Raw genomic sequence first — 26,964 nt, 5'->3', positions numbered from 1 at the left:
GCTGCTATATACTCAACCATCCGCCAAGGTCCTAACCAATAACACCCTGTCCCCTTCTTTCCATCTGCACAGGGGGACCAGGCAGGGCTGCCCATTTTCCCCCATTCTGTTTGCCCTCACTATTGAACCAATGGCGGAATATATTCGTCAACACCACTCGCATAGAGGACTCAGGATGACTGGCCCTCCCCAGATCATATCTCTGTATGCGGACGATACACTGGTGTATGTCCAGGACCCACATGAGAATGTGCAACACATTATGGCTGACATACACAAGTTCTCGGAATACTCGGGATATAAAATCAATGTCCCCAAATCTGAAATCTTTCCTTTGACCCCTAATACAGGTGACCTATCTTGCATCACAGGGTTTAAGCTTGCCCCCACGCTGGTGAGATACTTGGGAATAATGGTGGCTAGAGATAGACAGCTGCTGCACTCACACAATCACTAATCTCCCTCTGTCCCTATACGGCCGAATGGCCCTACTTAAAATGGTAGTATTACCCAAACTCCTGTATCTCTTCAATAACATCCCGATCTGGCCCGGTAAACCCTTTTTTGTCAAACTTAGGTCACTGGCATCTTCCTTTATTTGGAACGGTAAAACTGCTAGGTTGGGGTGGGATAAAATGGTGGAGCCATACTCACAGGGCGGTATTGTGGCCCCTGATTTTGAATTGTATTGCATAGCAGCACAGACACAATTCGTAAAGCAAGACTTCGTAAAGTAGAACTTGTGACCCCGGGGACACAGCCCCACACATTCTTCTCGAAAAGCACGCAGTCCGCCCTAATGATATACGTTCGGCCCATTTGAACACCACCTATAGTAACAACTGCCCTTTCGACCCGGTATACGTCACTACACGGGCGTGGTCCAGGGTCTATAAAAGGATTGGCCTGGAGGTCCCCTATGACCCAGATATACCCCTGTGGAACTTCTCCAGTGTTTCCCCGACCTTCGACACGGCCCTTCAGCGAACCTGGGACCCAAATAAACTCTTCAGGTTACGAGATATGTTCCCTGATGGCACGTTTTGTGAACTTGCAGATTTCACGGGGGCGGTGAGAGGGTGTCAGCTTAAACATCCTCAATACTATCGTATGAGAACCGCTTTTGCTGCCAAATGGCCTTCCTTCGCGGTAGAACCCCAGGCACATGAGTGTATCAGAGCCATGGTGACGACGGACGGTCATGGTAAAGGAATCTCGTCGCTATACACCCTAGTGCAATCACACTCCCTCTCACGAAACACTATCAGATAAACCTGGGAGTGAGATGTGGGTACTCAGATCGATGATGTGAGATGGGCCCGATATTGTCAACTCACCAAATCGGTCTCCATGAACTCTGGACTCCGACTGATCCAATTTAAAATACTGAACCAGCTACATTACTCCCCGGCCAGACTGGCTAAGTTTGTGGAGGTTTGCACAGGGACATGTTTGAAATGTGGCACCCCTGATGCTGGGGCATATCATATGTACTGGTCGTGCTCTGTTATCGCGAACTTTTGCCGAGAAGTGGCTGAGCTCCTTGAGGAGATAACGGCGATCCCAGCCGCCCTGTCCCCCCTAAAATACCTGCTTGGTGACATTGGAAAGGTGAAGGAGACCACGAGGAGACTATTTAACATCTCATGTATTATTGCCAAACGCTGCATCCTTAAATGTTGGAAATCCACTGCAGGGCCTACACAATCCAATTTCCTGAAAGACTTGTGTAAGGTGAACGACGACGAGGAAATCTTTGTTTTATCAGTCCCGACACCCTGTTGTCCTAAAGATATATGGTCGCTACTACGTTTGTATTGATGTGATTTGATGTCCGATGCCGATGTAACACCTACCCTGTCGCCTTAGGTGACAATACCTGTCTTATTGCCAAAGATATATGCCATTGTCGATATTATACATATGCTATACTGTACTGTTTATGAGAACTGTCTTTGCTGTGAATTGTTCCCCTCAAAAAAAAAAAAAAAAGAATAGGGTGACGTCTCAAAATATTTTGCAGTGATTTAAAAAAAAAAAAGAAACACAAAACACAAGACGGAAGCAAATTCCCAATTTCGAACTAGCATAAATGAAGGTTAGAACCAACAGGGGGCTTTGCAGAACAAAAAAGGACTACAGGCAACAAGTCCCTAAACATTTTTTTAAGACTCCACCACAAGGCAGTAAAAAGTGCAAATGGCTCAGTATGCCACATGTACTTATGAATCCCTAATCAAATCCAGAAACTAGTCAAATTCGACTGTGTGATCACATAGCTCAAGTCCAATAGAACAGTATAAATATTACCAAAAAAAGCAATGATAATCTCTGCTTTAACAATAGAATAGATACCATGCGTGCCCTAATTTAAGGTAAAACAGAGTAATTTCCACCACTTCTGAGCCCCAATTGCTAATACCATTCACTTCAATAGGTAATACAAACCCTTCACATCGCAGAGAACAATAAAAGCTTCCAATATCCCAATTAAACCATGCCCAGCTTGCTGCAATAGTTAAAGACTGGGACCAGATGTCAGAGACATGACCAACGACTCTCTGGCTCAATGTGATGGAACTGAGCCACTGAAATACAATTTCATAACAACTCTGAAAAGAAGCCAGCTGATGACCCTTCCAGTTCTGGTCAACTATTACAAGCATGACAAACCTACCATTTCCCCAAGAAAGATCCAGGAAGGGGAGATCACATGTTTATTGGAACAATAACCTGTTTTATGCCCAAAGAGGGCCTCGGACGTCTTTAGAGACATTTGGGGGGAAAGTTTTCTAAGGTTTAGGGAATCAAATGAACTTGAAGTACAAACCTTGCTCTATCTGACTGCGGCATGTGCCTCTGTACATCACTTAGTCCTCATTGACCACCGTTGGGAAGAAAGTCCTAACCTAGGACTCACAGTGAGCCCTCTGACATTTTCTGTTGCTCCCCGCATGGTTCAACAACCTCTTATTCCTCAGTGATCTGCAATCCAGGGCCCCAATGGAGATTCAACTCTGTAAATGTGTCCCTGGGAATCCCAAAGGACAGAGTGTCCAAAGGTAGTCTGCTTACCTAAGCAAATATCCCTACTTGGCTCCATGTGTAATTCAGGCTCGATGCTAGTTTTCCAATGTACAGTTTTAGCAAATCTGCTTTTCTTATGGTTCATTTAGTGCACAGGCACTTGTCCCCATCGTCCAACTTACCTCTGCCATCGCTTTTGGACCCCGACCCTGGGGGAGGACAAGCGAGGGAGGATCACCTGTGTGAAGGGTTACGAGGGGTTGGGAGGATGATGCCGAAGGGCGAGACATGGTATTCCCCCAGTCCCCAAAATAACCCAACCTACTCTCCCTCATGGGGTTTAAAGGTGTGAAGGCAGGCGCTCAGTTACCAGTCTTTAGCTTCTCCTCCTAACGCACGTTCTCATGACTTCATCAATCTTCAGGGAGGCTGAGTTTCTTTGTTTTTTCAGGCGGGTCTGCATTTCTGTTTCAGGTGTGACAAGTTAATTAGCTCTGAGGATTCTGGTACTTGTATTTTTCGCACTTAATTTTGCTGGCAGGTGACTGGAAACAACTCCCTCCATAGCACAGTTCTACCCCTTGATGGGGGGAGGGGGAAAGCCATGGTTGTGACTCTCCAATGTAAGGCATGATGGCCCTGCTGCTACTGCCTTGTGAGCCCGGGACTCCTGGAACAATGTTTAAAGGTGTGAAGGCAGGTGCTAAGTTTCCTCATGGGGTTATCTCCAATCTCACCCAATCTCCCCCTCCCCATTTCCAACAAATACTGAGACAAGGAAGAGGTAACTAAGATCAGTAAAGATTAACCATAGGAATAACATGGGGAAAGTAAATGCAACATACCCTAGAAATAACTCGAGTTGTCCCACTAATAGAGTCAGGCAGGGTCAGGCAGTTAATAGGGACCATTTTCACCTGACTCCACCCGAGTGATTTTTTCACTATAAAAGGTGTGGTTTAAACACAGATGGATGAGCGAGCTGGAGAAACATGTTGGACCAGAGAAGCCATGAAGCTGAGAGCTGCAGGAAGGAGTATCCGGAGGACAGCAGCGTGCTGCAACGCTGGTCTGGTGTCTGAGGAGGGCTGCAGCATAGCTGGGGAGCCGTGCCTCCTGAGAGCCGGAGCGAGCAGCTGGGACCCTGCTGGCAGAGTCTGTGCAAGTGCTTGTTTCCATGGCCCGTGTGCCGGGCTCAAGAATATCTTAGGGGCAGCTGGTGAGACCCTGACCTCAACCCAAAGCATCCTGTAGAGACCGTTCAACAGTGCTAGGCTACCAGGTGAGTTTCGCATGGCAGAGAGAGAAACTTGGGAGCGTGCGGGTGGCTGGAGCGGGAAAGGGAGGAAAAGCAAGATTAATAACATGGCACAAAGCAAAAGCTAAGCGGAAGAAAATTGAAAGAGAAACGAAAGAAACTGTGCGTACGAACGGCACAGAAATAAGAGGACAGAAAGTAAACAGATTTGAAACAAACGGCAAGTTGCCCGGTGTAAAGTTAAAAGCGAACAGAAGCAAAGTAAAAGGAATGTGCAATGGGGCACAAGAAAGTTTAAAGAGGGCAAGTGGTACGAAAGGAAAAGTAAGGAAAAGGTGCAAGTGAGCACAGAGAAGGAAAGTGACAGTATTAAAGGTGCAAAGACGTGCAAATGGGCACAGCCAAAGGCATAAGGGTAAAAGAAGCATGCTAAAGCAGGAAGGTGCAAGAGGCACAGAAGGATTATATAGTGTGGAAAACAACAGTGCAAGTGTGCACCCCAAAGTGAAATTAAATAAAAGACAATGCAAGTGTGCACAATAAACACTTGAAGATAAAAGGTACCAAGGAAAGTGCAAGTGAGAAATAAAGAGAGGGGCAAAGGATCAGAGTGGTCACGTTGAAGAAAAGCAAAGACCCTGTCGTTTTCGAAAGCCTGTGATTCTACCCCATAAGAAGATTGTATGTCAAGTATCTGTAAATAAGACAAAAGCATATCCTGACCAGTTAACTTTGTACTTGGAGTTTGAGGGGCCTAAACCTGGGACAAGGTTACCATGAGAAACTAAAAAGGAACTGCAATATATTTTGTTTTGTGTTGAAAGTTGGAAGAGGCCTGTGCTTAGGGAAGGGAACCCTGAGAGGCCCGGCCAAGTTGGAGACGTATTGGTTTGTTTTATAGTATTGAAAGGACTGAAGCTTGGGGGAGGGAACCCCCAAGCAACTCAAAGACACTGAAGGCATTATAGTTCACTGCAAGGACACTGTGGCGAAGGTCTTGCAAGCAGCCCTGTTTGACTGAAATCATTTTGATGTGCTTAAAACCACGCCTTGCAAGAAAGCCACTGGAAACCAACCCAGGTTGCCCCCTTTTTCTGTTGAACCACTACTTTTCATTTTTGACAAAAGAGCCCCTAACACATCGTTGTATAGAGTGAGGGCAAGCATAGCTTTAGACACAAACAGACATTTTATTTGGACTTTCAGACATGAACAGCCCTTAGAAGCATCATTTCAGGGAAACATCCCTTTACAGCTAGGGCTAGTTAGGTATTACACCAACCCTGAAACTTGAAATAAAGGTTTTGAAATCTTACCTCCGAGTCTGTGTCTCTCTTGTCACCATGCCTGTCTCACACTAGTTAAATCCAGTGAGACTACACAATGAGGCAGTGTTTACTTAGTAAGCATAGAAGAAAATGTGTTAAAAATATGTGTATGGTATTCAGGTATTCTGAGATCTCACGGCAACCATGACTAGACTTATGAATCTACATCCTGAGTGTTTTATCAAAAAAGGTTTGGATGTGACGACTATGCCCGACTGAGTGGTCACCAAATGTTTGAATGAGTGCAGTGTGTCCAGATGGAGGGTAGATTTACATTCAGCTCCCAAGAACTGTATTAGAATAATTGTATTCGCAACAAACCTTTCTCAATTGTTGCAGCTCGCCATGAAGCAGCTGGAAGACCAACTTACTCAAAGAAGATAGAGGCTCTGCTCCGGAGCTCGACAATGTGATGGTGAGGTACTGCTTGCCTGTGCACTACAGAACTCAATCCACACGAACACAGGGAATCAAACCGGCACTTTCTTCCCTTGAATCGGAGTGCCTAGTTTAGTTACTCACCACCAAGGTTCCCACACTGAGCAGCACTTGCTAGCCCCTAACCCTGCTTCCAATGTGTTTGGAGCCTTCCTTTCCTGGAAAGGTCCTGATGATGAATGTTTTCGATTCATCTCCACCTGCACACATTGGGCCTCATTACGACCCAGGCGGTAAGTTACCGCCTGGGCCGTGACTTTACCACCATGGCGTAAACTATGTTTACGCCATGGTGGTTGGCGGATTTACAGCCCCATTCCAACCTTGGCGGGGCGGTAAATCCCCATTTTCCCATTTACCCTTCCCCATTCCCATTTTGCCCCATAGGGCATAATGGGAGTGGGGAAGGCGTTAATTACGCCACCGTAAATTACGGTGGCATAATTAACTCCATGGTCCCTTAGCGCCATGGATGTTAACACCTGCTAAAAGCAGGTGTTAAAACCTCAATGGCGCTAAGGGACCTCGTACTCAGGCGGTAAGGGTCGGCGCTGTTTACGCCGCCGTAAACCCCTTACCGCCTGAGTCGTAATGAGGCCCATTGTTCCTCGGCAGCTGGACTATGACTGGCAGCTCCTTTATCTTGCAAATAAAGCCTACTTGTCTCTCACTCTTACCAACAATGAGCATATAGGAAACCAGTGAGTGCAATTAAGCACAAGTGTGTCTTGCACTGGCTCTGCTTAAATGTTGACAGCTCTGTTTTACAACCAACTTTGTACCTTTGGGAAGCACTGTGCTTTCTTCATTTCACAAAACCCTTAAAGGGATGGTCTAGTAAAAATTTGTATTTAAAAAATAGATAGGCAACATAAAAAAAAATACTAGCTTTCTCCGTTTTAAAACTTCCTATGTAAAATTTTGAGCTAATCAAGCTCAAAATTCGCAAAAGCAAGCACTTGGGCGCATCCATTTTGTGAAATGGAGGCCCTCCTGTGCTGGCTTTTGCTTTTGCGGCACTAATGAAGGAAAAGCCAGCCAGCTGTAGTAAACAAAGGCTACCGCTGGGTGGCTTTCCCTTCATTAGTGCTGTAGGCGGAGGACGGGGACCGGAGACCAGAGCAGGAAAGCTGCAGCTGAATCTCGGTAAGTGCTATTTATTTATTTTTTAAAAATAAGCACTAGCTGCGGTTCTTTTTCTAAGTTTTCCGGGCTGGAGGAGCCCAGAAAACTTAGAAATAAAACCGCAGCTTTAAAAACGTATTTATGTTTGCGGTCGCTTTTGAAGCGACCGCAAACATAAATACAACGTTATTGTGTTGGAAAACGCTGCGGTTTTTCTGGGTGTAATCACTGTGTCATCAGTTCAGCCACAAGATGATATAATTACTGCTAGATAGCAGAGTAAAATATTGAATACATTGTAATTTAGATAAAGAATACTAAAGTTTATGTTTATATGTGTGTTACTCACCGCAGATTGCCCACTCAACACCTCTTATCCAGTCCTCATGTCCGTGGAGCACTTGTGCTTTCTGAAACTGAGATGAAAATGACATTACCACATCATGTTGAAAACGCATCTCTGCATCTCTGCATGCACCATTTCTTTTACCAACTATATAGTTCTTAAAACAGTTACATTACAGATTAACACCTAGAGCAGAGACGGCGGCCAATCAAGATGCATGGAACGCAGGTGTAATCCCGGAAGTCAACAGTAGCATTCCTTGCCAGCCTCTGGACCTCGTCCCTGGCTGTCATTTATTTACCTTTCATAAAGGCTCCCTTAACAGAATTGTCCCTTCTACATCATACCTCCAGAGCCAAGCATGAGCCCCTATGTCCCGCACCTGCCAGCCCTCAATTACCTGCAAGTATCAGTTCTACTTCTTTAGTGAGAATTTGTAAAAAGGGACCTTTTCCCTTTACTATTTCTGTTGCCAGACATTTTGTTTACTATCTGGAGATCCTCCAAACTCCAAGAATGCACTCAGAATGGCAACAGCACCAGGGATTTAGCCTTGGAGAGAGCTGGTCAGCCATCGGTTGGTCCAGGGACACTTCAGAAGGCTAAAAAGGCACAGAGCCTCGAGCAGGGGTCCAGACTGGTTTTTCCCACCAGTCCAGATGTCCAAGCACCAGGGAGGGTCTTCTTGAGATCAGGACAGAGGAGCAGGGCTTCATCAGGATGTCACTGGAGTAGAAACTGGTCAGCTACAGAGGTTGTGAATAGGCTGCTCCTCTTCATTGAGGCTGTGGCTCTAACAGTGATCTCAAAAATGGCTGTAGGAGTCCTCCTTTTATCCAAGATCTGGACTGGAAGGTCGCCCAGGTCCACCAAAGGTAAGGATCTGCATCAAAGAGGCCATGGATATCCAATCATGGATAGCTACTGGACACCGCATCTGCACAGCAACAGACAATCGGGCACCTCAGTGCGAACTGGGACCAGACAGTCCCAGCCCCCACATCCGGACTCACACACAAACTGCCCCTTTGCACGTGAAAGCAGCAGATTTTCCCAGAAAAGGGCATTTCTTGACCAGAGAAGGCAGGAAGGAGACCAAAGAACAACCTCAGGAGAAACAAAAACCTTGTGGCACAGCCATTTCAGGGTGCAACCACCTTTAGGTGTCCTTTGCGGTAAATGCATAAGAGCAAGAGTAAAAAGTATAAAACATGTTGGAACAATAATTACTGACACCAGCTCATCCTAGCAACATTGTAAAAGTAACCAAAAATTAATTACAGACAAAGTTATAAGGATACAAAGTATCCCAACTGCACTTCACATTATGGTGATGTGTTCACTTATAACAATGCCAGAAATCCCAGAGACATAGGGCCTCATACGTTTTCCGGTATGCTGCCTGTAATTCCAGCGAGAAACAGGCAAACTGACCTACCGGTTCCACCGCCAGATATCCCGGAATTTCCACGATATTACAGGTGCCGGAAAGGGTGGTAAATCCCCAGTCCATGGAGTCCCATAGGACTGCATGGAGGGGATTACCAGTATTACCGTGTTGGCTAAAGCAGCAGTGTTTTGCCGGTGGGGGCCTGATTGACCTCCAGCTCTTGGCTGCAGGTAAATCAGTGACCCCACGGGCAAACTTGTATTTTTGCAGTGTGGTACAAGTACTCGTCAGGGAATTACCAGCACTTTTGCTGCCACTTTTCCTGCACTGCAAAACTTGTAATGAGGCCCATAGTCTCTCAGTACTGATGGTCTTGTGGACTAATTAGTTACACCATAAGAATCAGAAAGAGACAAGTAAAGTAAAGTAGAAGGCTTTATTGACCTTTAAACCGTCAGGACAGGAGTCTAAACAAAAAAAGAAAGTTTGTGCCATCGAAATCTATGGGAGGAAAGCATCAAAAAGAAAATCTTTACTAACAGTCTCCATGATGTTTAATCCAAAACCATACTAGTGACTACAACTTACTTTTTATGTTATGTTGATTTATACCCCACACCACTAGCAGTTGCATGGTCTCCAGGTGCTGAGTGGGTTAGGTTAGTGAGGGAAGAGGGATAGGATAGAGGTTGTGCTCTTCAGTAGGTGCTTGCAGAACCATGAGAAACTGACGTATGTGCGTGTTGGCTTACTGAGTGTGCTTTGATTGTGTGCACTGGGGTCATTGTGTCCAGAAGAACAAAGTGCTGTGTCTGGGTTGTTTGATGTTTCAGCAAGTTTGTTCTTGTGGCGGATGTGTGTCTTGTGTGTTTGTGTGTAGTAAGGTTAGCCCATATGGGCGCGTGTAGTACGTGGGAGGTATGCGGGAGAGGAGCGAGGAGCGGGGTGGTTAGTGGAACCTAAATTCAATACAGTGGCTATACTCCAAATGCTGCTAAATACAATACAGTGGATGGCTGTACTCAAAATGCAGCTAAAATTCAATTCAGTGAATTATATGTGCTGCCTTAGAAGCCCACATGGCTACCAATGACAGGTACTAACAAAATGCCCCATTTCTACTGGGTGACTTTGCTCTCTAACAATGCGTCAGTGTTACAGGTTGGTGGAAGCTGTGTATCTTTTACTTGATTGCACCATTAGATCCCTGAAAAAGAGCTAAATGACTACTTGGATTTTTTGAAGTCCTGTAATCTGGCTATTACCTTTATGGTCCTTCTTGCTCATGTTTTAATTGCAGGAGTGGCCCTTTTGCCAGTTTTGCCTTTATGAGCTCTGATTTAGAGCTTAGAAAGACGTCTTTTGCGTGAATGGAATCCGGTTTGAGCTGGGTGAGGATCTGCTGGGTACCCAATTTCACATCCTGGTGTTTGCACATGGGAAACCGGAGTCACACTGGCTTTCCCTGTTTAGAAGGTCACCAAATGTTGGAAAGGTGGGTGAGATGTGATTGGAGGGTGTGTGTGTGCCTAACTATATCAGTGCCTCTGAGAGGGAGTAAGGAGTGAGTGAGACTGGTGGCCCCAAGTCATTCGCTAAATTGCTACCTGGAACTACAACCGAGTAGATGGAAAAGGAGGACACAACTGAACATTGGGGAACCTCTGCTGCAGATTCCTAACCCTCCAGAAGGCAAAGCTCTTCCTCTTCCTGAAACAAAATGTCTGTTTCAAGCTCTGCTTTCCTATGATCCGACCACACTTCTCACTCCTAATACTGAAAACTGAGACTGCTTTGCCAGCTTACACAGTGCAAGTCATTAAGAACTTGAGGGAAACCGTGAACACATAGGGCCTTCATCAGCCATTGCCCGACGGTATGCAGAAAATCTCCTGTAGACGTTCCAAAGAAGGGGTTTAATGATCCCTGGTGTCACATTTTATTCAGGCATAAAAGGTTTGCCAGAATAGATTGCTTCCTATTCTCTGGGGACCTGATGAATAATACTCAAAAACCTCTCTGCATATGCTAAACACTTATTGGACCATGCCTCAGTAACGCTGAAGTTGGTCCTTTTGGAAGTGGCTTATGCTTATTTATTTTATTTATTTGTAATGCCCGAATCGCCCACAGGCATCGGGGCGCAACAAAAACACGAGACGAGCGTTCAAGACGAGGCAATCAAGTACCTAGTATTCTGACTAAGGAACTGTCATATTACATGAACAGAAAGGATTTCAGCGCCCTGCAGAAAAGCCAGAGTGTTTTCTTCCAGCCTGATAGCCAGTGGGCGTGCATTACACAGCTTTGCCGCAATGCCCGGGAAGGAGCTGCCCAGTCCATTACATCGTTTGTAGCCAGGACAACTGATCAGTCCAAGATTAGAGGAGCGCAGCAGCCTATTTGGCCGATAGTGGCTAATCCACACTTTTAAGTAGGATGGCGCTGTCCCAAATAGGCAACGATGCACAAGTGTGCTTAGTTTTTGTAGTCGGGACCCAACTTGGAACGGGCCTGCCAAGAGCCAAAGACAAGGCGCTCTGTTTTTTTGCCATTTAGACACATCCAGTTCGACGTCATCTAAGACTTGATAAGATCGTAAGTGTCCAAGAGTTTAATGGAAACTAGTGTGTAAGTGCCCCTGAGCTCCAAGACGAGTTGCACGCCATCGGCGTAGTTTGTAACGAACACGCCTGAAGCCTCAAGGAGTGCACATAGTGGTCTCAAACATAGATTGAAGAGTAGAGGCAACAAACTGGCACCCTGTAGGACGCCACACAAAATTAGAGCCCATGTTAATAGGAAAGGTAGATGGTCTCTAGAGAGAAGTATTCAAGGCAATAAAAAAACCTAATGAATAGGATAACTAATGACAATCTCAGGGAAATACGGAGTAGCAAGAGCTCCTCTCCACTACAAAACATAGTTCCAGGCCATGTTTGTGCTAGCACTGGATCTAAAACAAAAACAGGGAATGATACATTGGAAGAAGTAGGGGCAGAAATCTTCAAGTGACAAGGGCTACATATGGGTCATTTTTCCATCACAGAAAACGATAATTACGGAAATAACATGATTGTGACTGAAAAAGGTCAATGCAAGTGTTAGAAAAGATTTTTTTCTTGCACCTTTCCAGCCATAGATTCCTACTGGCCCCTCATTTTTTTGCTTGCTATGAAACCTGTCGTAACTTTTTGGAGGGCATTAAAGCCATCTCCTTTACTTCCCTTGCCCTTTTGCTCATTCTTATGGGGAAACTGACTAGTCCCCAAGAATGTCAGTACTGAGAGTCTATAGGCCTCATTACGAGTTTGCCGGTAAACCGCCGGTAGTGCCATACCGTTACCAGTGCCTGATACAGTGTTACTGGGATATTAAGGGTGCCAGCAACAGCGGTAAGTTCCCATTCCATGGAGTCCCACTGGACACCATGGAATGGGAACCACTGGATCACCGGCACTGTTCTAAACAGTGCCAGTGATTCAGTCATTTGTCTGCCAGTAGGGCCCTGAACTCCAGCAGACTCAGAGTGAGCTGGTCTGGTAAAAATGCCAGAGCCGGTAGTATCTCATTTTCTTCGGCATTTTTACTAGACCAGCTCACCCGTAATGAGACCCTATGTCTCTCTGTGAATTTATTGTATTTTTACAACTGCACACATCACCTTTTATTGAAGTGCGGTTAGGATACCCTGTATCCTTTTAACATTTTCTGTAATGGCCTTTTGGCTACTTTTACAATGTGCCTAGAATGAGCTGGTGGCAGTAGGTATTTCTCTACCAGTTTTTATGCTTTTTACCTGTGCACTTTTGCACCCTAAAATGGCTGTGCCACAAGGTTTTTGCTAGTCCTTTGGCCATGTTCTTCATTGGCCTTTTTCTTGTTTTTTCTGGTCAGGAAATGCCATAGATGGAATTCCCTTTTCCAGGGAAAGCTGCTGCTTTAGCGGGAAAATGTGAGGTTTGGTTGTGAACCCGGATGTGGGGGCTGGGACCGGTCCCAGTACACATGCAGGTGCCTGAATGTCTTTTGCTGGGCAGATGTGTTGCCTAGCCTGTTTGAATGGTTCAGAGCCTTACCAGTGGTTGACCTGGGTGGGTTTCCGGTCAATATCTTGGATGAAAGGAGAACTAATGCAGCCATTCTTCAGATCACTGTTGGAGCCAAATCCTCTACACAGAAGAGTAGCCCTTTGACGACGAACCCTGCAGCTGACCAGCACCAACTCCAGTGAAGTCCTGGTGAAGCCCTGCTCGTCTGCCTGACCTCAAGGAGACCATTGTTGGTGATTCGACCCCTGGACTGGTGGAAACAACCAGTCTCAACCCCTGTTGGAGGACCCATGCCTTTGGAAGTATCCCTGGACTGACCAGCTCTCACCTGGGCTACCTCGCTCCAGCCGTCGCAGTTCTGAGTGCATCCTTGGAACTTGGAGGATCTTCTTTCATCAATGGAAGCTGCGCAGTACCTGCTCTCTTGTTTGTCCCTGCAAGACCGCCTGTCGCTGCCCGACCGTGGGGACTCCCAATGTAATCCACCTTATACACATTCTAGAGATGTCATGAGGGTGCCTGCCCTGCAGAAGTCTTCATCTTTTCTTCATTTGGGTGTTCAGCTGGAAGGTGTCTGGAATCGATTCCTAAACACAGTGACCAACCAAAAATAAATCCTGCACTGAAAAATGGCCTCTGCACCTGTGACCACTGGGCTTTCCTCGATTGAACCAAGCATAGACGACTGTGTCTCCAATGGATTCCATAACCTCAGCAATACTCACTGGCTGTTCTTCATAGGGTTATATTGACATAAAGTCCTGTCCTTAAAATACTATTTCGTAACTTTGTTCGGTTGAGGCCTGGAAGGATCCCTTTGGAGCCCTATCCTGGTGACTGGGATGGAGTTAGTTTACTTACCTGAACTACTTACCTTTTTGACTTTGTTATGAACCACTGGCTTTGTCCAAATCTTGTAATCAGCCTACCTGTGAAGTATAACTTTGGAAATGATGACTTTAGGGCACAAGACCCCAAACCATCTTAGGGCTGGACTCATTAAGTGTTAGGGGAACTATTCTATCTTAATTGTCTTTAGTGAATTTCATGCCTAGAAGTACTTACATGTTTTACACTGCTTATTCAAGTATAGGTTTTCTTTATTCACTTAAGGGTGAATGTATATAGCTGTTTTATAGTAAGTGTGTGACAATATTTGTCAAGAGGTTTCATTGCTTCGTGTGTATTTTAAATGCATAATAAATCATTGTATATTGTTGTACTCTCCTGTCTGTCTAATTACCGGTGGTGTTCTGTTTGCACTCTCTGTAGCCTAGACCACTCTCACAGGCATCCTTAGACTAAGCCTTAACACTCTGCTAGCTTACCTTGAGTGGGTTTGGATAGTCCACACTGTCTCTCTGTTTACCATTATAAAGTGGACTCTCAAAATCTACCCCATGGTTGATTTTGCACACCCCTCTTTACACTTCCCAATTCCATTGTAGGGAGAATGAACGATATAAAGAAGGTACTACTTCCCAGATTAGTCCACATATTTGCTAACACAATTACATATACTATGTATGGGGGCAGAAGTACAAGTCTGACACAGTGGTGGCATGGTGATTGGCAAAATCCTTTTATTAAACAATACAATGAGAGGAAAACCCTATTTTGCCCTATATCTCTATGAGGGGTTTCCCTGCCTCAACCAAAATACTACAGAGTCTGTCAGAACAAAGAGTCACAGTCCTGTGTCAAAACCTGTTTCCTGCCCTTACGCTAATAACTAAATTAAAGACGTGTAAACTCTCCAAGAATTGAAGAGTGTGACTATATCCTGAGGGAATGCCTCCTTCCCCAAGTTACAGTCTCGTTCTGAAACAACATAAAGTTCTCAAAAGCCACAGCCCACGAAAACATAAGTGTTCCTAACTGACTATAGTTATCCTCACTAGGGTGGTAGTCCTTTAAGTTGCCTTCCATGAAAAGGGCTTTCTTTTCCCACTCTGGTTTAGATATTGGTTTCTTCAATCTTCTTTATGGCCAGGGGATGACTCCCGCCCCTTTGGTCCTCAAGGCATGCTGTTAGGGGGATCCCTCCCTCCCTCTAACCTTTCTCAGGTTTCTCATACAGTTCAAAAACTGCTGAGGGAATGTCTCCCTTCCCTTGGCCCTTCTCAAGCTTCTCGCACAGTTCAACAACTGCTGGGGGTATTTCTCCCTTCCGCTGGCCCTTCTCAGGCTTCTTGTAAAGTTCCCAGATTCTCTCAACACTCGTTTGGGCAGACCAGGTTCACTAACCTGCCCGGTACTGCCACGAGTATAAATAACGATGATGACCTTTCTTTCTCTTATGGGTGTGAGTCCCAGACTCACCTTTCTTGCTTGGTTCTTGTCTTACATAAGACCTGGTTCACTCCCCTGCCAAGTAATAACGTGTGACCCAACGTGTGACATAGTTTATTTCCCTCGGTCTGTGTCCCAGACCATGTATTCTCAGTTTATCTCTGGGACCTCCACCACCTTCCTGGGGCCTCAGCGCCTTTTCGGCAATGTGCACATATTTTCTTGCAGTCTGCTGTCGTCCCGGGTATTCCTTGGCACTTGCGACCAGTCGTGGGGCTTCCCAGACTCTTGTGGTCTTTTCTGTCAGCGGCAGCTCTGCAGTTGCGATCTTTCTCCGGGTTGCGCAGCTCTTCCCCAGGCCTGGCTCTTCTCTTTCCTAGCTTGCCAAGCGCTCCTTCCACTATGGACCTGCTCTGGACTCTCTCGCTCCGGTCTAAGCATCCCGGCCTTCCTTATTTCTCTTTCCTGGACCATGCTGGCTCTCGCGGCTCAACAGGGAGGATCAGGCTCCATGTTCGATTTTCCCTCTTCTATTTCACTTTGGTTCTAGCCAATCTGTAAACACTTGAAGGCTCAACCAAAGTGCTCTTCATGCCTCTGCACCTCCTCCTCGTCTCAGTATATGACAATGGGTTCTCAATGGCATTAGCCCTCTTCTCCCTCGTCCCAGTAAGGGGTTCATGATTAACCTTACAGACATACATATGGGAGGCTAGTAGGTTAGGAGAAGGTGAAAGAGAGTGGGTTGGATGTTGGGAATACCACGTCTGCCCAGGATGACCTCCCTGTAGCCAAGAGGGGTTCCCTCCCAATGCGATCCTCCCACTAAGCACCACCCCCAGGGGGACTATCCTGTAGTGGCCTCACCGCCCTGGACTCATGGAAAATGGCTCCTCTAGGGAAACAGGGATGACATCCTGGGATTCGTCACAACTCCTAAAATACATTCAATAAACTATAGTCGCAAAGTCTATTTTGGGAGATAAAAATTCCCGAAGGGCAGGAAGGGTTTCACATGCGCAAAAATGTACTTTGCTTCATTGTTGCCCTTGTCTCCCAAGAAAGTCCGAGGGGCTACCTACTTCGGCTAGGCTCCCTAAAGCTCTGTATGAAAAACAGATTAAAGATTATTTCAGGCTTCAGACAGGAATGGAGTGGCAAGACCAGAAATTAACCGATTTCAATTTGTTTAAGCCATTATGGGATAACTCCTTCACTGAAACCTTTTACAGAAAAATGTGTTAAGAAAGGTGTACATATACATTTGAGAAACGTCTCTCAATAGTTTGGCCATGCTGATATGGATAAGTGGGGACTCCGAGAATTCTTGCCTTTTCAATTAAGGTCATACTTTAACCTTGTCAAGAGCTGGTCGCAATGGAAATTAACACTTTTCCCTGGCCGAATTGCCAGGGAAAATGTTCACTAAGAATATTACAAATGAGAAATATAATATTTTGAAGTAATATTTTAGAGAAATGGAGAAGGGATCACATATCTGCAGACGAACAAGGTACTCTCTTACCTGGTAACGTTTTTTCGATGGGATGGTCCGACGACGTATTCCATATCTATGACATATAATCACCACAGCTGTGCTGCTTCGGAAAATCTTCGGTGTCTGCGTCCTGCGTCGATGACGTCGATATGCCGCCCTCGAAGACCTCCTCCGACGGCCGACGTCACTGGATGTTATAAGTAGGCCGCACGATGCCCGTAGCCCCAGTTGTAGTTTTTTCCCAGAATGTGTGGCACCAGCCTTGTGCCAGTCTGACACACAAAGCCTTGCGGAAACGTAAGCTGCAATCGCATAAGAAATTCTGTAGCGGTGAAGGCAGGGAGGGAGCGATATGAAATACGTCTTCGGACCAGCCCATCGAAAGAACATTACCAGGTAAGAGAGTAACTTGTTCTTGGAGGGGATTGGGTCCTCCGACCTATTCCATACCTATGATAGACTCCCAAAGCAGTACCAATGCAAGGAGGTGGGAAAAGAATTCAGAAAATAGAAATTTAGAATGCCCAATCAAATTGCGGACTAAAGGTCCGCCTTGCCAAAGGCCAGATCCTGCCCACGGATGGAATCGGGGAGTAGTGACGTACAAAAGTATGTACCGAAGCCCAGGTGGCTGCATCACAGATGTTACAAATAGGAACCCCCCTCTGTAGGGCAGTAGAGGCAGCCATACCCCTGGTAGAATGGGCCCGCAAGCCGACCGGTGGGTCCTTACCCGCCAAGCGGTAACATTCAGAGATAGCCAAAATAATCCAGCGAGACAAAGTCTGTTTCGTCACAGCTTGTCCCAAACGCTTTGCAGCGTAACCAATGAAGAGTTGATCGTCCACTCTGACCCGGGACATGCGTGAAATATAAAAGCTTAACGCCCTCCTAGGATCAAGCCTATGGAGCCTCTCCTCTTCCTTACCAGGATGTGGAGGAGGACAAAACGCCGGAAGAACAACCTTCTGGCCTAAATGAAATTCCGACACCACCTTCGGAAGAAAGGAAGGACAAACTCTAAGGACAACCCTGTCCTTATGAAACACAGTGAAGGATGGCTTTACTGAAAGTGCCTGTAACTCACTCACTTTGCGAGCGGAAGTGACCGCAACCAAAAATACAGTTTTAAGAGTTAACAGTCTCAAAGGGCATGAATGCAAAGGCTCAAACGGAGCATCCATCAGAAACTTGAGAACAAGGTTCAAATCCCAACCGGGCACCTGGAAAGGTGACGGAGGGAACACATTAGTGAGCCCTTTCAGAAACTGAGAAATTAAAGGAATTTTAAAATAGGAACACTCTTCAGATGAGCGCTTAAATATGGACAGCGCCGCCAGGTAACCTTTAACGCTACCAACTTGCAAGCCCCTGTGGGCCAAAGAAAGCAAAAAAGACAGAACCATGGGAATGTCACATGCAAAAGGATCCACATTCTTAACCCTGCACCAGTCGCAGAACTTACGGCAACGGTACAGGGACTTTGTTGCGGGCCGTCTGGCCGAGAGCAAAACCTCCATCACGTCTTCAGGGAGGTCCCAATCCTTATACCTCAACCTTTCAGAAACCAAGCATGAAGGTTGAGGGATCTGACCTCTGGATGGAGAACCCGACACCCCTCTCGTGAGAGCAGATGGACAAGTCGAGAAGGTCCGGGTACCACGTCCTCCGGGCCCACGCCGGAGCAATGAGGATCATCCGGGAACCGAACCTCCGTAGTACTTGATGACGGGGACTGGAGGAAACGCGTACAGCAGTGGGAAGGACCACTCCACCACGAACGCGTCTCCTAAGGCTCCTTTTGGAGGAAATTCCCGCGAGCAGAACCTCTCGCACTTCCGGTTGACACTGGAGGCGAAGAGATCCACTTCAGGGGTCCCCCAAAGGGCGAAGATCTCCAGGAGAATCTCCTGATCCAACTCCCACTTGTGAGAGATCGCGCTTTGCCTGCTCAGAACGTCCGCCGTCTCGTTTTCATCTCCGGCCAGATGAACTGCCGAGATCGGAAATTCCTGCTGGATTGCCCAGAACCAGAGCTGCATCGCCTCCTTTCACAGAGGAAGTGACCCTGCCCCCCCCTTTTTGTTGAGGTTGTGCATGGCAACTGTGTTGTCCGTCAGGATCAGGACATTCTTCCCTCGCACAGTCGACAGAAAAGCCTTCAGGGCTAGCCTGACGGCCCTCAGCTCCAACAGATTGATATGGAGTCTGGACTCCGACGGAGACCAACGACCGCCGACTGTCAACTCGTTGCATGAGCTCCCCATCCCATGAGGGATGCGTCCGTCACAATCGTCACCTCCTGCCAGGGTAGCCAAAATGGAGCCCCCTTAATCAGATTGTCTTCGACGGCCCACCACAGAAGGTCCTGGACGACCGAGGACGGCACCTGAACAGGGTCCGACAACCTGCCGGAGGACAGACCACTGGAGCTTGAGTGCCCATTGCAAAAATCTCATCCTCAACCTGGCCTCTGGCACCAGAAGAATGCAGGATGCCATGAGGCCGAGCAATCTCAAGAACTCGAACGCTGGGAGACTCTGGGCAAGCTGAAACTTGTGCACCATCTGCTGAATGTGATGAGCCCTCACCTGGGGAGGAAAACACTGCCCCAGGGACGTGTCGAGCACAGCTCCGATGTACTGGAGCCTCTGAGTTGGTGTCAAATGGGACTTCTTTAAGTTGAGGGACAAGCCCAGCTTGTGGAGGGAGGTGACTGACAGATGATCCAGGACTTGCTCGGGAGAGCGCACCCTGATCAACCAATCGTCCAGGCAGGGGTAGACGTGAATCCCTCCTTTCCTGAGGTGCACTGCCACCAATACCATGAGCTTGGTGAAGACCCTCGGGGCGGAGGTCAATCCGAACGGCAGGACCCGAAACTGAAAGTGCGAGTCGCCAACCGCGAACCTCAGGTACTTCTTGTGCTTTGGATGTATCGGCACATGAAAATAAGCATCCTTGAGGTCGAGAGACACCAACCAGTCCTGAAGTTGAAGGGCCTGGAGGACTTGAGAGAGAGTAACCATCTTGAACTTGTCCTTCCTGAGGAGTTTGTTCAAACCGCACAAGTCCATTATGGGTCTCAAACCCCTGTCTTTCTTGGAAATCAAAAAATAAGGGGAATACCATCCCTTGTTCCTCTCCGCTACAGGCACCTGTTCTATGGTGCCTTTCTCCAGCAGGGATTGAATTTCCTGCGCAAGGAGCAGATCCGGACTCTTCAAAGAGAGATTCCCCGGTGGACTGTCTTGAAGCCACTGCTGGAAAGGAAGACAGTAGCCGTGGGTTATGATCTCCTGAACCCACACATCTGAAGTAATGGCGCGCCACTCTGCAAGATGCTGCGCCAGCTTTCCCCCAACCGGTGAACTGACTGAGCTGAAGCGGCGCGGCGTTGCCTGAGGGCAAAGAGGCAACAGCCCGAGTGGCCCTGGCACCTCGAGTACCTTGTTTTCCACCTGTGGCACTCCTACGGCGGCCCCTTTGACTGGCAGCTCCTCTCGCTTTACCAAAAGATGAATAATAACGAAAGGAACCTCCCCTCCATTGCTGTCCCCTAGGACGAAAAGGCAGAGGTTGTCGAACTGCAGCGCCCAACGACTTCGCTGCAGCTTTTGAGGTCTGCAACCTCTCAAGGCTCCCGTCAGCCTTGCTGCCAAAAAAGATGTTCCCCACCAAAGGGCATGTTGAGGAGCCGGGCTTGCACATCAGGAGCAAACCCCGACTTCCGCAACCACGCAAACCTGCGTATCACGGTGCTCGCCGCCATGGACCAGCTGACGCAATCTGCCATGTCCAAACCCAACCGAACGGCCTCACACATGGCATCCTTGCCACCCTGAACCATTTCAAGGAAACCATCCCGTTCGTCCCCTTCGGGAATATGTTCAGCCGCTAAGGAAACACAGTTCCACGTGTGCGTGAAACGTGACAAGGCACATACGGAGTTGGCCGCCTGAAGCGCCATACCCCCTGAAGAAAACACTTTCTTCGCCCAGCCATCAAAACGCTTGTCGTTCCTATCAGGAGGGATGGTAGGATACAACGCCTGCATTGCCGGGGCCGTAGCTGCCTGCACCACCAAACTCTCCGGAGTGGGGTGCTTGGTCAAGTAGCGGGGGTCGCTACTGGCTGGGCGCTATTTTCGCGGCAAAGACTTTCCCACTACCGGGAGACTCTCCGGAGCAGTCGAAGCCGCTGCCAACCTCCTCTGTAGAGCCATATGGAACGGAATTACCGGGTCAGTTGGTGGACCTTGGTCGAGGATATCCGTAAGGTCATCCTGAAGAAAATCCCCTGGGGGAGCAGACCATCCCAAGTACTCGGTGACCCTAGACATAAGGCGCCGGTACGAGGAGTCTGCATGAGTGCCAGGCTCAGGCCTACAAAAACTCCACCTCCGGAGAGGTGTCCAGCCCACTGGCATCGTGCAGGGACTGCCGCAAGTCCTCAATCTGGCTATGGCCCGAGAGAATCTCGTCTGGCACCGTATCAGGAACCATGCCATCATCAGAGCCCTCATCCACCTCTGAAATAAACTCAAGATGGCGGTAAGAAGGCACAGAATGTGGAACAAAGCCATGCTTGACCTTGGCCAGAGCCTTTCTAGGGGGTTCCACCGAGCCCCTGGGTACCTCCGTCGAAACAGCCTCGAAAGGCGTCGAGTGAATCGGCGTCGACGACGAACGCGGCACCGACAGCATCGATGGTGTCGACAAAGGCCTCGAGGTCGGAGCCCCGAGCGTGTCCCTCGACAGCCTAGGCGCCGACGACTTCTTCGGAGGCGGAGCCTCGAAAGAGTCAGTCGACGACCACGGCGCCACCGGCTTCGACATCTTCCTCGAAGACACCACAGGTGCACACGGACTCGAGCACGTCGAGGACCTGGACCGGGCATGACGAGAACGATTCCCCTTGTCCGATCGGTACCTCTCCCACGAATCGTGCCGACCACCCGAGCTCAAAGGCGTGAGAGCAGTGTCTCTCGACCGATCACGACTGACCCCACTCGGAGGCGCGGACGGACCAGTGCCCTGCGATCCGAGAATCGCTAACATTTTCTTCCCGAAGAAAGCCCATTCCTCCGGCGTCACATGCTAGGTGGGATAAGCGACCCGCCGACGGGGGGAGTCCTCGGATGAGGACGGGGAAGGCAACCGATGACGGCGCTTCCGGGAGTGCATCGAAGAGGCAGAGGAGTGGGGGGACCGACTCCAGGACCGAGAACCACTAGACTTCTGACGACGATGCGGAGAGTCGCCCCTCGAATCGTCCGTCGAAAGCCCCGGAGACCTCGACTTCCATGGCTTGACACCTTACCTACCGACAACTTCTTCTTGCGATCCCACAAGGCTTTGAACGTGAGCGACTGGCAGTCTACACAGTCACCCGTGTCATGGGCCTCCCCGAGGCACCAGAAGCAGGCGTCGTGCGAGTCTGTCACCGACATCTTGGACCCAAAGTCCCTGCACTTCTTAAAGCCCGGACGCGGGGTGGAAGACGAGGTAGACATCTTCACGAAGAATATACTTCACAATACGAACCGGTTCGAAGAACCGAAAAAGAACAGAAACTCCAAAGAGTCGAGGCGCGCCAAGATCTCCGAAGCGAACACGTTCGCAGAAAAAATGGAACTGAGGCTACGGGCGTCATGCGTCCTACTTATAACATCCAGTGACGTCGGCCATCGGAGGAGGTCCTCGAGGGCGGCATATCGACGTCATCGACGCAGAAGATTTTCCGAAGCAGCACAGCTGTGGTGATTACATGTCATAGATATGGAATACGTCGGAGGACCCAATCCCCTCGAAAAATGGAATTACTCATTTAGTCAGTCCTTTAACTTCTAAACATCGAACAGGTTTCAGAAACAGCACATTTATTATGCGTCATTCCAGCAAAGTTAAAGAGATTCTATAACGGCAATGCCATAAAGGGATGGTTTCACTGCCAGTTTAAAGGTGAACATTTAGCTCATATATTTATTACATGTACGATCATTCAAAAAGCAAACACCTGGGATTAAGGACGCTGTCAAGGCCAAGCACTCCAAGTTTAATACTTTAGCATTTGTAGTTTGGGTTTTACATAGTGCAGACCTAGCTAGGAAGTAACAGTGCGCTGTAGCTATACATGTCATTGAGAGTAACATATGAGGAATGCACAGGGTGATTCAAATATGTGGAATGAGATGTTTCAGCTATGGGGTTTAATGTGATGCGACCAACTGGCGAGGAAGTATCGCTCAGGGGCAACTGTTTTGTCTTCGAAGCAAAACAACGCAGCGCAACACAGGTTTGAATCCCGATCCCACGCTTAGAAACCACTCGTTGGTATTAAGCGCGTTATAAATGAACAAAAAAATGAAAATAAAAAATTATTGGGTCCAACCCTAAATGTAATGAAATAATCGCTTAGCAGAAAATAAAACTAGGATAGACTTCTCCCAATCTCTCAGTTGCATATGAGTGGTCAGGCCTTCAGGCAAGAGTGCTCATCAAGGCTGTTACCATGAGGGCCTTCCAAAAGTGTTCCCAAGAGGTTGCATGCCCGCCACTGGTGTTATGGATTCAAGGGTGATATGAACCAGTGACATCTGTTCAGCAAAGCCTAGATATGGGCTTTTGGAGTCCCATACCCTATGACTACCTCAATCTATGGTGTCCTGGAAGAAGACGTATAGGGTCAGCCAGCAGAGAAGCAGAAGGATTGGCTCCCTATTCCTCCCAGAGAGCCTGTAGTTCCTTCAATTGTCCTCTCTGAACTATAACTAAGCTCTCTAAAGAAGACTAGACCCTCCTGGTGACACACATTGGCCTGCCTAGAGTCTGATCTGGTCCACCAGGACCTTCTTACTCTGACTGACTGTCCTCATCTCAGATCTGTACATCTATGAGCAGCTGTTCATAAACACCGGGTCCCCTAACTCTAAGGCTTGCTCCTGTCACATTAACACAGCTTTTTTTCCTATCTCTATTCCTCCTCTTTCCAAACTTCCTCACTGTAATATTTACACTCCTCACTGTGGAATTCATGACTCCAAAGCTCCTCGTCTGGAGAGGTTTCTTCGCCAACCTATTTTCTGTCCACTACAACCGTTACCTTCAAAGTCACTTCACTCCTGCAATTCCCTCCACCTGTCCCCACTGGCTTCTCAATAACCACTTTGGCCTATTGACATCCTCTCTCATCGTGAGTTATCCTTCTTGTCACCACCTCATTTATACCACCTTGGGCTGCTCTTGCCACTTCCGTGTCTCTATAAAATAGGCTCTCTTCCAACTCTTCAACTGCCATTACTTTATTCACTTCCTCCTCAGTTGTCACCACCCCCACCACAACTGTTGCTACCGACACCTCCTTCTTTTATGGTCTCAACAACTCTTATAAAGGGAGATCCCCTCCCGTGGGTGGGACTCTGGTCATATGGGATGGCAGGGGGTTTGGCAGCCATCTTGCAATTTATGTTTGTGCGAGGAGTATCAGGCAGATCTGCCTGTATCTGGTACAGACCTGTGTGCTGCTTCTGTGCTAAGTACTTCACGGGGTGGGGATGGATGTGGGGTTTTAGGATTCTTTTGAATTTGCTGTACAGGTTGCTGTAGTTGGAGAGTTCGCAGATCTTGTGTGCTGGTCTGCAGACCCAAAAGAGTCCATCAACCAAAGGAAAAGTGAATTTGCAGCTTCTAGTGCTCACAGAGATCCCCCTAATTGCAATTTAGGGCATTTAGGCATAGATGAGGTGGTTTTAGGTGCACTTTCTTGGAAAGAGTGCCTGAGAGGGATTGGCCTGTCTAAGGGGAGAGGTCTGGTGGCATCATAGTGGCTTATCCCTGCCAAGTGACACATACCCAGGGAGAGTGACTCTCCTGCTGTTACGCAGGTAACTTCATCATAGATCATAACGCCATATAGGAACCAGATGTTTAGGTATAGAACACTTGTTACACAAGTCCAAATTGCCTTGTTTATTTTCACTGGGGGTGGGATGTGTCAAGAGATAACTGGTACTGAGTGGGTCCAATCACAATAGTTTGTATCCTGATCTGTGTAGCCGTCCTCAAGTCCTCTGGTGAAGGGCTTAAGACGAGGAAACCTAGCGGGTGTACAGGGTTTTAAATCAAGTTAGTCTTAAGTCACAATGGTAATGTAGTAGAGCAGTGTGGACTCACAGACAGTGAGAGAACTGGTAAAAGGTAACTCTGGTTACAGCGAAGCAGATAATAAAGGTCAGTCCAAGCAGCATATTTACTGACAAATATACTCCAATATGTATGAAATGTGCTATGAAGTATCTATATTCAGCTAAGTACTTTAAAATATAACAGGAATGTTATAAAGGGCCTAGACAAGACTCAGATGTATAAAGAATATATAATGAGCACTTTAAAACCTCTAGGACCCCTAGCAAAACAATGGTACATCAGATGTTTACAGGTAAGTAAATGTCAGTAGTAACTTCTGGTGAGTTTAAAACATTTTTAAAAAGCATGCCCATACAAACAAACTTGATAAAGTCAACAGTTTAACAGTGGTTATAAAGGCAATGGGCCTCATTCTAAGTCCAGCAGTAGCCGTGCCGGTAAAACTGGCAGGCTGCCAGCGGACTTGCACATTTTTCCGGAGCCTTGCGTGCCGGCACCAGCAGGGGATTCTAACCCCGCCGGTCTGGGAAGTCAGGCGCCGGAAAAAGGGAGTTCCCCATCCCCAATGAGTCCCACAGGACTCAATGGGAATGGGGAACACGGAAGCGCTGGCACCGTTGATAACGGTGCCAGCGCTTCCGTGTAGGTCTGCATTCCGTGGCTGCTGTGCCCGGCAGGGTCCGACCTGCCGGGCACAGCATCTTCTGGCAAGCAGACCCGTAGTGTGCCGGTCTGGTAATAACGGTGCAGGTAGGCTTCCCGGCACCGTTGTTACCAGACCGGCACACTTGTAATGAGGCCCAATGTAAGCAAGCGTTACTCAAGATCCCAGGAGTGAAGTATGCAGGAACCATCAAGCTGTGACGTGTTGGTGAACCCACCAGAAGAGATCTAGTCCGGGCATCAGATGGTTGCAGATTGGACCACCAGCCCACTGAATAAACCCTTGCAGTCAGAAGCCTTAAAGATGGACTGCAAACAAAGCACAGAAATACTGAGCAAGAAGACAACTGCTAGGATAGGGATCAGAGGACATGGGGAAGATTTCAAATACTGAAAAATGCAGTGAACAAGCCCAAAGAAGTGCTGGTGCAGATGTTCCTTAGATGTCACGACTGGGACTGGCTAAACAGTCGTTCCGGACTCAAGTTCCGTTAGCCCAGTCCCAGAGTTGGAATGTCCAGAACAACAAGATCCAAGTCAAAGAAGAACCTCTTTCAAGTATTCCACAGGGAGCAGGGCACTGGAGCAACGGTAAGTAGCACAAATCTATGTGATCACTGTGTTGCCCATAACTGCACCAGTGAAAAATGACGATGCAAATTACTGCACGGCACAGTGATCAGATAGATCACTTTTGCCCATATGCCCCGCAATACTCCAACCCCCCCACCTACCTGTAAGGCGGTGCACTTCTGTGTGTGCCGCAGACTGACTTGTACCCCTGTAGCATCAGTTCCTCCCACTTATGTGGGGTGGTGCTGATGACGCTGGGTCCTTTTAAAAAAAAAATATCTCTTTCCTATCCCCCACTTATCGTAATGGTAAGCGGGGGACACCCCCCAACCTCCGACTCCTGTTACTGCGACCAAGGAGAGCCGGGGACACTCCCAAAACCACAACCGCCGCTCCACTTGAGCGCACTAATGGGAGTCGGCATTTTATAAAATGCTGACAGCGCAGTAATAGCATTTTAGATTCGCAGTGATGGGCCGGTTACAGCAAATGAAATGAAAAATGAAACGTTTTATTTATATCGCGCTCATACACAAGTGATTCAGTGCGCGACCAGGCAAAAAGGGAGAGGAACAGTGGAGAACAACAAAACAACGATCTTACTAGGCTCAGTGACATTAAGAGCATGTAAGTGCATGGGGAAGGAAAAAGGGGGAAAGTGCATGCAAGGGGGGAGAAGAGGAAAGTGCGGCACAGAGGAAAGAACAGAATAAATAATAATATGTAAAAATAAAGGCGACAAACAATGGTAGTGCAGCCAGCAAGTGGCAAAGTGCTAGGTTAGTCAGACAGGATGTATCTGATAGGTGCAGAAGAAAAGTGGGTGG

General features: G+C 47.7%; 1 protein-coding gene across 2 annotated transcripts in view; it reads right to left on the bottom strand.

Annotated features, from left to right (window-relative positions):
- ELP2 (elongator acetyltransferase complex subunit 2) overlaps positions 1-26,964 on the bottom strand; it is a 1,316,635-nt gene that overhangs the window by 820,305 nt on the left and 469,366 nt on the right. For both annotated transcript variants that reach the window (XM_069620606.1, XM_069620607.1), the window contains exon 7: positions 7,526-7,592. In XM_069620606.1, coding sequence (XP_069476707.1) covers positions 7,526-7,592 — 67 coding nt within the window. The remainder of the gene's footprint in view (positions 1-7,525; positions 7,593-26,964) is intronic.

Source organism: Ambystoma mexicanum, chromosome 5q (genome assembly GCF_040938575.1).
Source record: "Ambystoma mexicanum isolate Mex_15411 chromosome 5q, UKY_AmexF1_1, whole genome shotgun sequence".
In the NCBI taxonomy this organism is placed as follows: Eukaryota; Metazoa; Chordata; class Amphibia; order Caudata; family Ambystomatidae; genus Ambystoma; species Ambystoma mexicanum.
This window is presented reverse-complemented; position numbering and strand designations above follow the sequence as displayed.